This window comes from Diachasma alloeum, unplaced genomic scaffold (assembly GCF_001412515.2).
Source record: "Diachasma alloeum isolate Michigan unplaced genomic scaffold, Dall2.0 Dall_scaffold_00214, whole genome shotgun sequence".
NCBI lineage: Eukaryota > Metazoa > Arthropoda > Insecta > Hymenoptera > Braconidae > Diachasma > Diachasma alloeum.
In genome coordinates, this window is record NW_021680379.1 from 1,150,775 (window position 1) to 1,165,215 (window position 14,441).

Consider the following 14,441-nt stretch of genomic DNA (forward strand, 5'->3'; position numbering starts at 1 on the left):
ATTTTCTCCAGGAAATGGTTCATTAATGTTGAGTTTATGTCATTGAGAGTCAACAGTTTGGAATGATGATTGCTTTCCTTTTCAACGCTAAAGAAGGTGAGAAGATGTGTATTTTTTCCAATCAAGTAACAAATGCTTCTAGGGAGGACAGTTATCCGTAGGTGTGATACACCTAAAAATGGTAAATATTAATATTGAATTTTCCGAAACGTCGTGTACCAGAATAAAATGTGCAGGAATATTAACGAAAACGTGGCCAAGTTTGATGATGCCTAGGGAATAAACTTTTCAAACATAAAGGACGACAAATCAAATTGCCTAGGTTGTTATGTGAAATTAATCCTTCCGCTAAGGACTAACAAAATGGCGCTAATTTTCCAAATTTTTGAACAAATTTTCTGCCGCAAGTTATTGATATTTTTACAAGAGGAAGCACATTAATCTCCAAGAGACGATTATGAAGATCAATGTGCTTTGGGTTCGAAAAATATCAATAACTTTGAACAGGAAATTTGTTTGAAAATTTCCTGGAAACGTTGACCTCCTGTGACCCCCAAACGCTTCTCCATAATTTTTAGAAGTAATTGACTGAAGGAATTAAAATAAATGGACACATACCATAATATCACAATCTTGCCAATGTTAAATACAGCGTGGCAGAACGAAGTAATCAAAACAGAAATTGACAGAAGAAAAACCATACGGAAATAATTATAGTAGGCGCTTATTATAGTCGCACGCCTGGGGCTGTAGAGGAAACCGATTCGGCAACTATATTTCCCTACACCCGCCATGCGTCCAGTTAAAAAAAAATTAACTGTCAGAGTATTTTACAACTGACGTCGGTGGCGGAGAGGGCTAGACCCAAGTCTAGTGTGCGAAAGGTTGTGAGACTCCCCGTGGAACCGAATTCTTTAACGGAAGGCTCCGGCGAGCGGGAGGTTGCTAATACACTGAGAAAAAAAAATTCTAAGAAATAGAAATTCTATGATTGATCCAAATCGTTCATCGATTAAATAGCCCCAAAAGAAAATGCTATTGTAAGACACAAATATCCATTTGAACTAAACCAAAATTGGATTGTATGAAATCGATTTTGTTATAGTATAGTATATTTTGTTTATTCTATCAAATTTAGAAAATACACGTTTTTGCGACAAAATCGATTTCATACAATTCAATTTTGGTTTAGTTCAAACGCTTCGGATTTGGCGCAAATAATTTTTTTTCACAATTGCAATGGAAAAATAATCAGTTCAAATGATGAAGAATTGCGTTTGTCGTAAACAAGAAACTGCTCACCGCGAAAGTCTCGCATCAATGAATATCCAACAATATGTTCCTCATAGACCAAATGAATATTTTATTGCATCTATGAATTCTGCTTTCAATCGAACAGATATTCTTTTGCGGGATATCGTGACGCTGATAAATTGGATAATTATATGCTTTATTCGAAGAAGATATCTGATAATACAGACATTGATTTGTATGTACTGAAAAGTAGATAGTAACAAAAAAAAGTTTAGATAACTGATCTCATTCTTTTTCAATCGAAAACATTAAAATTAAATCGATATTTGTGTCTATTTGTGTACAATAGCATTTTCTTTTGCGACTATTCAATTGATTAACGATTTGGATGAATCATAGAATTTCTATTTCTTAGAAATTTTTTTTCTCAGTGTAGAGTAACCGCCTGTATCGGCATGGGTTTTCTGTGGTTTCCCATGCTACTCCTATGTTATATAGGAGGGCGAATGCGGTACAGTGCAGAATCCACAGCCGCATGCATAGGGTTGAATAGAGTGCCGAAATGAGACCCAAAAAGGGGACTCGAAAGGCCTTAAAAAAAAAGAGTATTTTACATTTACGATCTCCTGGAAAGGCGGAATAGTAGCGCATCTAAGAAAACATCGATGTATTAACCCTCCTGAACTGGCTCAATGAGCAAAGCGCCGCCTTTTCTCGATGTTTTCTTGTTGCATGCAAAATTATGTATGAAAAAATTTGTGAAAATTACAATGCCTAGTTCAAACCCTCTAGAATGGACTGGTAAGATTCCTATCCCTTGAAAACCCCATGAATACCATGAAAAATAATCATTTAGTGAGACTGGTACAGAAAAGCGGCGCCTCGCCGCCCGGAGCCAGTGGACTCGTGTAGTCGGTTTTTAGCCGCGCTGTTGCCACGTCGTTCGTTTCAGTTCAGACATACTAGGAACGTCAATATCTCTATCACGTGCCGTATTTGGCGACTCATAAGAAACGCGAATTCATTTTTTTAGAGCATAAATGGTGTTTAATTCGAGAAAAATGTGTGCAGTGTAGATTTTTATCCTCGTATAGGGCTCCAATGTGGCAACACCGCGCTAACCGTAACGCGGACGGCGCGTTGCTCACCGAGTCAGTGGACTCGGGTGAGCACCGAACGCCAGTTCAGGAGGGTTAACATTGGGGAGTCGAGAGTGGTAGGAACGACTGGGAGAAATCTTCACGCTGGCGAAAAAGCGATCAAGGGAGCATTCAACAATTACGTCACCCTTTTTTTTACATTTCGGGCCACTTTCCTCCCCTCTGTCACAGGCCGGTGACAAACGCTAAACCCTCCAAAACATTACGTCACGTGATCAAGACTCCTCCCCCTCAATTAATGTGAACAATCAAATGAAAAAGCCGGAATTAAAAAGAAAAATCAGGAAACAACGCAATACAAACGCCATTAATTATTTTCTTTATTTGATGTTAATAAATAGCCGCAAAAGCTCCGGCAAATTTTTCTCATGTGTCCCGGAAAAAAAACCCATATAAAATTTTCCTGGAAAATATCAAATCAAACACATATTTGAACACAGCATTACAACTCAACTGATCTGATTGAGAATGAAATCGCATTAAATTTAAAATTTACTTATCAACATTGGTCAGTAAACAACGAATTAATTAAACAATCACGAATAAAACAAGCAAGCGACCGACCCTATTCGACAGAAGACTTGTGACACCACACTGTTATGTCAAAAGTCTTCATTTTTCTGCTACCAATTACATTGGTTATAAGCTTCCGAAGGGAAGAAGTGCATCGTCTATTTTTTATTTTTATTATTTCAACCGTAGTATATAAANCGATTTTGTCGTTAAATTGGTCGGTTTCTCCCTTCTAATAAAAAAAACAAGCAGGGGTACGAGCCTATTTGCAATCAAAATTAGAAAATAGAAAATTCGGTCAAGAACAAAGTTTCCATTCAGAAGCAAAAATGAAATTTCAGATTTTACTGAAAATCCAATAAAAACATAAATATTTAGTGCCAAATTACCCTGAATTTTCAAATAATTGAAAAGTCAAGAATATGTTTATCGGAATTTTCCGGTTTTCTATTAATTTTCAGGGAATAATTGAACTAAAATTTACAGTTCTCATTGATTGTTCTCCGAAATTCAGAATTTTCAATGACGAAATTCCTTGAAATTTCAATAGAACTTGAATGTGATAAAAATTTCCGAAAAACTCTGCGGGTGATTGTATCTTTGACACAGCCGTAATTTGAGGTGGATACGTCTGTAGTCTTCTCTTTCCTTCACTGAACATCAGTTTTTCATTTTATATATTAAAATTATATATAGGTATATTAGAAATTCGGAATTACGCACCGTCGCGTCATGATAAGACGTTTTTTTATAATCACAACACGATTAAATTGTTATGTGCACCCAAAATCCCTAAACAAACGTTCAACATATTTCATTCACAACGAAATCATCACATACAAACACCCTTGCGAATTTTAAAACGAATCCCTCAAAACTGTAATTCATTTTTTTTTTAAACTGGAGAATTTTCTAGAAAAATCTAGAATTTTAGATGGCGCCATTGCTGATAAGGAACCATAAGGACTTTTTTCCTAAATGTCCCGCGATAGTAAAAACATAAACGTATACACTTCAAAAGTACACTAAAATTTCAGCTAAAAATTTTCAACAGTGTTGAATCGCTGGACTAGTACTGGAAAATTGAGGGTCATCTATATAGATGGAAATTGACGGTCAAAATTTATTCAGTCATTTTATGCTTATGACCAATCGTCATTTTTTTTCGGGCCATATGGTCAGATTCTCGGCGCGCTGATTACCGGTCATGCCGGTCATTTTTGTCATCACATCTCTACTCACTACACATACAACCCGATCTCTGAAAAAAGTCAGAAGTGGTTCGAACGGTCACAAAACGTGGAAAAATAATGAAATTTCCATATTTAATTTTCGGGGTCATGTAATCTCCTCCCTTGAGGTCGGGAAGTTGAAAATTGAATAGAAACATATAAATTTGCTTCAGAAAATAGTTTATGAATAATTAGTTCATACCATTGAGAGTCGAAAGTTTAAAATTACAATTTTTCTTTGTTATTTTTTTAAGTCTAACGAAGGTAAGAGGATGTGTATTTTTTACAATTGAGTAACAAATGCTTGAGAAAAAAAAATTGTCAAAAAGTGTAAAATAATTATGGCACTTGCCGTTTTTAATCTATTATAAACAAATTTTCATTATTTATAATAATTACAAACAATAATGACAATATAATTACAAAATATGTAGGTTCATTCATTGCATTATATATTCTCCTGAATCAGTCTTAACCCTCGGATTAGCAAACGCTCGTATCGAATGTTGTAATTACATTTTTTTATATACTTTTCATTACAGATAATCCTCTAGTCGAAACATTTGACAATCCTTGGGCTAATTAAAAAATATTGAGAACGTGTTCTGTATGTATTTATGTGGTTTGCATTTTGAAGGTACATTAGTGATGCGACGAATCGCCAGAAAAAATTAACGAATTCTATTGCATAAATCATTGAACCTGAAATTATTCGAATATTCGGGACAAAAACATTATGGAAAGATTCACATATGTCATCGTATTTACAGCCTTGATATTCAACAAAATAAAATTGAGGGAAAAAAATATATCTTACAAATAATTCTCACAAAGATTTGATTAAAAAATGCAGACAATTCATTTTCAATTTTTACAGTAATAATGCATCTTATGAAAAATAGTTTTAAAATGTTTTAAAATGGTTTTAGGAGCTTTTTTTTTCCTAAAATACAAATCGTAATGTTCCTCAATTTTTTGATAATATCAACGGTTAATCGAAGTAATATTAGTAATAAATCGTTTTTTATCATCTTTTGTTACGAAGATATAATTAATATTTCATCGACAATGATCCTCATATATTTACTTCGTTCATTCAATAGTTTATTAATAATTAACATTCATTCGTTTTGTATGCGCAATATATATTATTCAGGGACTAGCAATTATCGTTCACTTACATACTATAATTCCGGTAAATTACGTGAAATCGACGATAAAATTCGTGCGACTGAATTCGTCATTTCTCCTTGAATCGTTTAATCTTAAGTTTACAATTTTTTTCAATTATCTTCATTAAAATCCATTTTATCGATAAATTGGTTTACTAAAATATATAATATAGTATCATCGTGGTATTATCTGTGATTCGTCGGATTTATTTCATTTGTAATTTGATGAATTTGTTTAATTTCTCAACTCTTCGATCTATCTAGTAATTGGAAATTGAATAATGTACTTTTTATTTATCGGAACTGTGGAACCTTAAATTCGACGATTAAGAGTAACGATAACGATTGAATAAATGCACCAAAAATGCATGAAAATCTGTAAATCTGTTACATTGATTTGTTTTTAATCCCGACAATATTTATTTCTCTTAAGTCTGAATTTTTCCTTCGAAATTTATCATCGAGATCAGGGCTGTGGCAGTGTCTGAATAATTGAACAGAGTTGGACAGTCTTAATGATTGTTAAATTTCCAGTGTGCTGTTAAAACAGTAAAAAATTGTTTTTCAATTCAAGGACTTGTGTAAAAAATTTTTGTAACAGGGAACTTGCCAGATTTTTTTCAATTTTTCTATTGCGAGATCATGGCCTGAATTGAATATTATTTAGTAGAAAATTTTTTAGGAATCATTGATTAATTTTCCAAACTTTGCATATTTCATGTGACTCTGGAAACTGCAACTCCACTGATCTTCAAATAATTGTGAATTTATAGTGAAAAATATGGAAGAGTGATAATTCGATCTAATTCTTTTTTTTGGAAGAATTTCCTCCTACACTGTTCAAATTTTTTCGAAATTTCATGGAAAATATGATAGTAATTTTCGTGAGAATGACATTGAATCTGATTTAAGGGAAAAATCGTAATGAAATTCCAAGTTTTAGGTAGAATTCAAGGTAATTCATGAATTTTCAGTGGGCGTGAGCTAGAAATTTCACAACGATTGAATTTTCAATGGAACATGAATATTCAGAAACAAAATGACATGATTGTCCCATTTTTCTCAGAATTTCCCCGATTTTCCTGATTTTTGACGGAATAATTGGACTGAAAAATCAAGTATTTTATTGATTTTCAGATGATTCAAACAAAAAATCAATGGAATATTTGATTTTCCAATCACAAGATTTCCTGAAATTTCAATGAGAATTAGACGCAATAAAAATTTCCCGCATTTGGCCCGGAAAATTCAGATGGAAATTTTTAAGTCTAGCTTAAATTTTTAAAGGATGTCTGTAGTTTAAAAATTTAAGGAGCCATTCTACTTTACTGCTGAAATAATCTAGACAATATTCTGCAGTATTTTTTGCCAGACAGAATACATAAATAAAAAAAGAGAAGAGAAATTGAGCTACATGCAAGTTCCCCTTCCAATTAAATCCCAAGAGGTGTGTGAAATTTCATCTAACCCTGCCAACTAATTTGAAAGAAAAAAACTTGTTAGAGTAAAATGTACACCGGAAGGTTTTGCTGGGTAAAATATATAGGTTCCGCAGTCTCCTACACCACGTGGGAGATTTAGTTATTTTTTCATTCAGTTTGGTAAAAGTTATTGTACTTCTCTATTTACAAGTGCGGAAATAATATGTTATATAATATATATGCATTCAATATATCTTTCTACGATTACTATTTATGAGCAGCCCAGCTATACAACTTACACCACTCTAATGATCACAATTGGATGAATTATTTTGTTGACAAAAATAATCGTCGATTCGCCTCAGACAAACAACAACAACAGCAACAACAACTTAAGGAAGGAGATGGCGATATTAGACCGATGTGATGTGTTCTTCATTAATGTTAAAATGTTGTTTTTACTTTTGCATAAAAATTGATGATTTGTTATCATAAGTCACGAGTAAATATATTCAGAATAAAATTTCGAGTTATGATTTGCGCATTTTAATGCAAATAAAAAATTTCGGTGTATCTCATTCTGGAGATTAACGGAATTGGATGAGTATTTAATTAGAAAAATACAATTTTTAGTGAAAATGATTGTTTCGAAATTTTATCCATCTCATCTAGCAATTTCCATATCATGCAGGAAAGAATACTATTTCTAGTACCTTTGATTTATCGATTCTAATGCCCAAAATGTATTTTTTCATTTTTCATCACTAAAATAAACTTGAGTTACGATTTCATTCTTGAATTTTTCAAACTTCCTTAAAACACTGGACACGATTGTGTCGCATGTAAACAGTATCATATTAAAATACTCTTAGACATTTGTTTGTATTCCACTTTCCTCTGATCTATTTATCTTTTGTAATAACTATTACTTCATTTTCATTATCTTTTTTTCGTCAAATCGTCTAAAAATATGTTGAATGTATCTTGCTCGTTCTCCTAACTCTCTCTCACTCTCTCCCAATCAATCTTTCACTCACGTCATTCATCAAATCACGATTAATCTTAAACTACCGTGCACTTCCCATCATCTTTGTAATATATAATTTTCCTCTTCAATAAACCCGTAGGGTGAAACCACTCTGTGTTCAGTGAAATGGACGGCGATACCGTGAATGAGGAAAAAAATATTTGTGTGAAATTATTCAATATCTTTTGAGCTGTTTGCCCCTGAGGAATCTCGAACTTCAAACTCAACAAGCGGCAAGTTAATCTGTTCAACTACGTGATTCTACATGGATTGATTAAATTTCACTCTATTGACGAATGTAAATCAACGAGTCACGGCACACCGATTTATCTCGCTCTGTGGGTAGCACCGTTGCATTTAGGCACAAAAAAAAAATTATTCTATCACCTATTTTTATTTCCCATGGACATTGGAATTGAGGATGTTTATCCATTCTCCACAAATCGAGTGAATCGTCAGGAAAATTTGGTCAGCTTTTTTAGATTCATAGGCTTTACTTTTTCATTACTGAAATATTTTGAAATAAAATGGAATTACTGAAATTTTATATTCGTATAACGAATACTTGCAATGCCGACTTTTTGAAGTTAGTTTGCCAGTAGATCTGAAAATCAATTTCCTTCTATATTATAAAGATCCAAATCGACTTCTGGTGATAAAAATTTGGTACTCGATATTAAGACTATACAATTAAGGGTCACGAGGGTCAAAATCATTGTCATAAGGGTCAGAATAAGGATCACGAGAGTCGGATTAAGGGTTACAGGAGTCAGATTAAGAGTCATAAACGGCACAAGGGTCAGATTAAGGGTCATAAGGGTCACAAAGGTCAGAATAAGAGCCGCAAGGGTCAGAATAAGGGTCACGAGGGTCGGATTAACGGTCACAGGAGTCAGATTAAGAGTTATAAGAGTCACGAGAGTCAGATTAAAGGTCATAATGGTCACGAGGATCAGATTAAGGGTCACGAGGGTCGGATTAAGGGTCACAAGGGTCAGTTTAAGGATTATGGAGGTCATATGTGGATCATACGGGCGTTGGTGAGCGGAGCGAGCACGGGGCAGAGTCCCCTAGTCTTTAAAATAATTCTTGCTAGATTGGGGATTAGGATAAACATCCTTAATTCCTCATTTTTGTTTTCCTTCAGTAACAAAAAAAATACCTAATAGGTGAATTTCAAAGCAACATTAAATCCCACTACCTTTCCTTCGTTCGATGAAATAAAAATCCGCTTGTGTTTCCACATAATTACCCAACTACACACTCACTATGGCAACTCTTACTCCTAAGATTACTCCCTAAAAATTCACTGTAATAACGCAGTTGAATAGTCGATGTGGTATTCCATTTATTCTCCCAAATGAGAATTTTCTCTTCAGATTACCCCATTGTCACTCGATCCGGTTGACTGAATGCTTTCTTGAGTCGGCGATTTAACCGAAACACGAATCGAGCTCCTGCACTTTCGCCCATAAGTTTTCATGGAAAAATAATTATATATTTTCTTTTTGTCTGTTTTTACGTCATTCAAAATGAATTTCGTCTGTAGTCATTCACGACTGCTTGGGCGTCTTGTGACTTTAGGGTTGTCATTTCTTCTGCGGAGGCATCATCACCCGTTTGGTCGTCGACAAAATTTATACTTCCTGCTTTGTACCACACAACTACGTCAACTATGAATGCTAAGAGGAGGATACCACCGGTTGTACCTAAAAATAAAAATTTAACTTATTCCAACATGAATTGAAGGAAGTCCATTAAAATGAACATATTGGTGGAATGCAAGCTTATTAGTATGAATTTTCAATGCTCGTATGTTCGTCTGCTATTGAAGTATCGGAAATACTTTGAGACTGTCTAAAAATCGTTGACCTGGAAAATTTCATTTAACTAAATATATTTTCAATTAGTGCAAAAAAATAGATTGTTCATTGTTCGTTCCCCCGTACACGCTTAAAGTGTTTAAAATAGTCCAGGGTCTCCAATTTTTGAATTAGAGGTTTTGTTTTCAAACTTTTTGAAAAAATGTGTGCCATAAGAGAATCCAGCAGATATTTTAAATATTTCGAGGATCACTTTTCCGACTATTTTACATGAATGGTGCGATTTTTGGCATTAAAAAAAAAAGAAATTAGCTGCGTAGGAGTTGAATTGCAAAGAACAAACACGTAATTACTATTGTACACTTTTTTTAAAAATTTTTGAAAAAAACCTGTGTAGCTCAAAAATTGAAAATCCTGGATTAATTCTAACATTTCAAACGTCTGAGGGGGAAACTAATTATTCATTTTTAGATACATATAATTGATTTTCAATGCATGATAAATTCCCTCCAATAGCCCGTAAATTTTAAAATTCATAGTAGTCTCCCCTTAAATTCTATAATTTCTCAATCATTATGAATTAATGATTCATAATGATTGATAAATTACCGCATAATGATGGATAATTGTGATTATTTAATTACTATAATTTGCTCCTGAGTTATCAACGTCTTAAAAAAGTTCGAATCAGCCCATTTTTCCCTCTTTCTCTTAATTTCTCCCATCCCTATAGAATAATGAAACCAATTTATTATGCAATCATTTCCATAAAAGATCCCAAAGGTAAAATATAAAATCCAATTATTGATAATAAGTCATTTCAAGGGAAATTATCGAAACTGCAAGAAAAGTTTCTCAACATTTTCATCTGAAATTCCTAGTACCCGAAAGAAATACGCAAACAAAAGTAAATGCGAATGATTATAGCGGTGATTTTCCAGATCTTACCATGGAAGAACATCCTGAATATGTTTGAGTCGTAAAGCCAACAGGCTCCCCGTTCCCCACAGGCATACTCCCAAACCAAACAGGCTGAATCCACTACAGCACCATAAACTATCGGGCAAGGTACATTTCCTATTTCAAAAACAACACGAGATTACCATTTTATTATGCATCCATTATCTGATTATACCTCCAACACTAAAAGTTGGTTTACTTACCGAATAATCCAATGGCAAATTGTATGAGCCCCAAGGCCATGGCCTTGTCCCTGGGATCCACACATCTGAGTATCAGTAACATTGAACCTACTTCACTCGTCGAATGGATGAAAACAAATACTGAGAAGAGAATCATGTAAACCCAGATGTTATTGCATTCTAGTTCGCAGTAACCTATCTTCGCTGTACTCAGTAACTCTGGAAATGTTTCGTTCTGGCCAATACATTGACAATTCGAAAACTGAAATAGAAAAATTAATCAATTTGATTGAGATCATCCATTCAGAAAATTTCTAATCATTTTTATGATTTTAAATAATGTTTGCAATTGATTCAAATTTTGATCATTTACCAGCAGGGATGGCCATCGATTTTCCGATTCTTCAATGTTAAAAGAATTTCCATATACTTATCGAAATTTCTAATTGATAATGAATTCAATATTTGAAAATATGGAACTGTACTTTTTCTATTAGTAAATAATACTAAATTTCTTATAAGGAATTAACGATTATCCAAATAATCGTCAATCTTTCTAACTCAATTACTGATGAATGAATAATTCGAAATTTGACTATTTAAGGCCCGGGTGTACTATCTTTCGAATGTTATCTCGATGTTTTTTTCATCTTTCGTCATCTGAAATTGTCAATTAAGTCCTGCATCATGCAGCTGTTTTGAAAAATTATGAATGAATAATAAAAAAAAAAGTAGAAAAAATTCTTAATTTTTTCAAAGACCATTCCAATTTATATTCATAATAAGTTGAATAACAAGAAATTGAAAAATGTATCTGATTTACGTTGACAAATGGCGGCCTGTCACCCAATATCATGCAGGGGGAAGACTGATTTCGTCAATCTTTTCCCATACTGCAAAGAGTTTTATTACGGAAAAGCCTCTTTGAAAAAAGTTGAAATAATTTGGAGAATTTTTTAATAACACTTTTATCACATAAAAATAGCAGATGGCTACATACCAGTGTTTTGAAAATTGAGATACCTAGCTGTCACTTCCCATGAGGAGTTAGTGTTTTGTTATTCACCATGGAAAATGACAGCTAATAGATAATTTGCCACAGCGAATCAGATATTTGTAATTTACACTTTTTTCAACTCATTCTGAATCTCAATTAAAAACACTCTTTGAAAAAGCTCAGAATTTTTTCTATTTTTGTTATCATTCTATCATAATTTTTGGGAATTTCTACATGATGTACCACTCAATTGACAATTTTGGATTACGAAAGATAAAAAAAATGCAGATAACATTCGAAAGATAGTACACCTGGGCCTTAAATTGATGATTACTTCAATAATTAAAATTTAAGAGTGATATTAACTAATTGACTGCTTCATAATTTAACGGTAATTACAATTTATGGATGTGGCTATCCCTGTTTACCATAAGTTTTTATAACTTTCTACAACTAACCAAATTGATTTTCAAATAAATTTTATTAATTACGAAATCTTCAACTTTTGATTACGAAGTGCGAGGCAAATTAAATTATCAACAACTCAAAATTATCAGAAAGACACTCAAGAAACTTCCCATTATTTTGAAATTGAAATTCAATTTCAATATATTTATTTCAGACTTCAGGAAAAATCACATTGAAGCCTACAAGTGACGCATAAAAATATATATTATGTATCACAATATCCTCACTCAATCAGATATTTAAAAAAATGAAAAAAAAAAAAATTCATAACAATAATTCATGCTTCAAAATAAAACCATATCAATCTTGTATGTCGTAAGATCCAACTGTGTATATAACCGTGAAAATATCGGCCATGTACTATTAAAGTTCCGAGAATTAGGTCAATAGAACTCATTTAAGACCTTCAAAACACTGATAACAAAAATTACTGTATTATATTAATCGCGGTATCTGTAGTTCTTCAATCTCTCATAAACGTTGACAAATTTGGGTAAAAATACGTGGAATTGAGATTACAGAACTGATAAAGTTCATAGATTTCAGTGTCAATCCTAAAGCTTCAAATGGCTTTAGGATTTAAGGAGTTTATAACATTTACATTTTTGTACAAAAAAGTAATGAAGATTAAAAAATTTCCATTATGCCCATCCTTCAGAATTAGGCGATAATAAAGTCATAGTATGGAGTAATAATTAGTATATCAAACAAGTTGATTTCGACAAAAATTACCGAAAAAACATTGCCATCAGACCTTGAGAACACTGATAACAACCCATACTCTATTTTATTAACCTTGGCATCTGGAAGCCTACAATCTTTAACAAATGTAGGCATGTTTGACTGAAAATACCTCGGATTTGGATTACACAACTGATAGTGTACATAGATTTCACTGTCAATTCTAAACCTTCAAATGATAATACAAAAAGTCTATTCCATTTATATTTTTGCTTTCGCATGAAAGCATTGTAATCGTTCAAATTTAAGTTTCGGATTTTTCGTGTTATATCGACACATTATGATCCAAAAGGTCCGAAAAGGCAATTCTTAGACCTCGTGCGCACGTGTGCGTGTATGTACGTATGGAACGAAGTTTTTCTTCAATTGTCCGCCAATGAATGAATAGAATTGAATCTTTTTTTTCTCCTCAAATGTAGGTATTGTTGAGCCCTATATATCTATTGCTATTAATTGAAATAAAATTCGTTTATTAATTTTTGAAATTTTTGAATTTTTTCTAAAACTGGTTTTTTCATGATAACTAAAAAAATCTGAAATCATTGAATGATTGCTTGAAAAATTTGTTTGGGTAGGACACCGAGTTCGAAGATAAAGACGATGGCAATAATCGTTATTTTGATTTTTTTCCAAATTTGCAAAAATTGTTTTTTGAAAATCAGAATCCCGAGGATATCTTTCGACATCGTGCTTCAAATGAATTCAATCATAACTTAAAATGTTTTAATGACACTAAGTTGAAGTTAAAAGATAATTACGATAGCTATATTGGTGGATTTGATTTTTATAATGATTTTTGAAAATTTCGAATTTTTAATGAATTTCTCTGAAAGTGAGCTTGCTGATAGTTTCTATAAGTGCGATATTTCAAATTCATTCAAGTATGTATGAATGAAATTTTTCTGTTAACATTTTATCGAAGGGCTGAGGAGAGAGGTAGAACTGTAAAAAAGTCAATCGGTTGTACAGCAGAAAGGGATAATAAAAATAATGATGATGATAACACTCAACTAAGTTGAAAATCTGACAAAAGTAGTTCAAAAGAAATCTTATTCAATCATTTAACAAAATGAAATAAACAATTAATTATAATTATACATGATAGAAGGAAATCATGTACAAAATAATCATTCGGAAGCATTTTGCTAATGTATAATCAAAAATAACTAAACTATATTCAATACAAGAACAATTTCCGACTTGTTTGTTCAGAAAATAGTGAAGTTTAGAAAAGTGGCATTTTGCCCCATCTATGAAGCAGCAATTATGAAGCAGCAATTAACATATCAAGCTAATGAGCTCAAAAATTACCAAAGAAACTTTGCCATCAGTCACAGTGTAATTGGAGCAGCCAGCGTGACAGGCCGAGAAGTAGGTTTTTCTATCAGCCCCACAAATTGGACTGAATTTATAACGATCACAGTCACAGCTGGGCTCGCACGTCGGCTCAAAACCAGGAATCCTAAGGAAAATTAATAGAAACGTCAGTAC

At 32.8% G+C, this 14,441-nt stretch overlaps 1 protein-coding gene across 1 annotated transcript in view; it reads right to left on the reverse strand.

The window, feature by feature from the left end:
• Positions 1 to 8,613: 8,613 nt before the first annotated feature.
• Positions 8,614 to 14,441, reverse strand: part of LOC107037256 (solute carrier organic anion transporter family member 3A1) — a 73,796-nt gene continuing 67,968 nt past the window's right edge. The window contains exons 9-12 of the mRNA XM_015255717.1: positions 14,262 to 14,412; positions 10,766 to 11,006; positions 10,551 to 10,679; positions 8,614 to 9,488 (exon numbers count right to left, since the gene is read on the reverse strand). Coding sequence (XP_015111203.1) covers positions 9,307 to 9,488; positions 10,551 to 10,679; positions 10,766 to 11,006; positions 14,262 to 14,412 — 703 coding nt within the window. The 3' untranslated portion in view covers positions 8,614 to 9,306. The remainder of the gene's footprint in view (positions 9,489 to 10,550; positions 10,680 to 10,765; positions 11,007 to 14,261; positions 14,413 to 14,441) is intronic.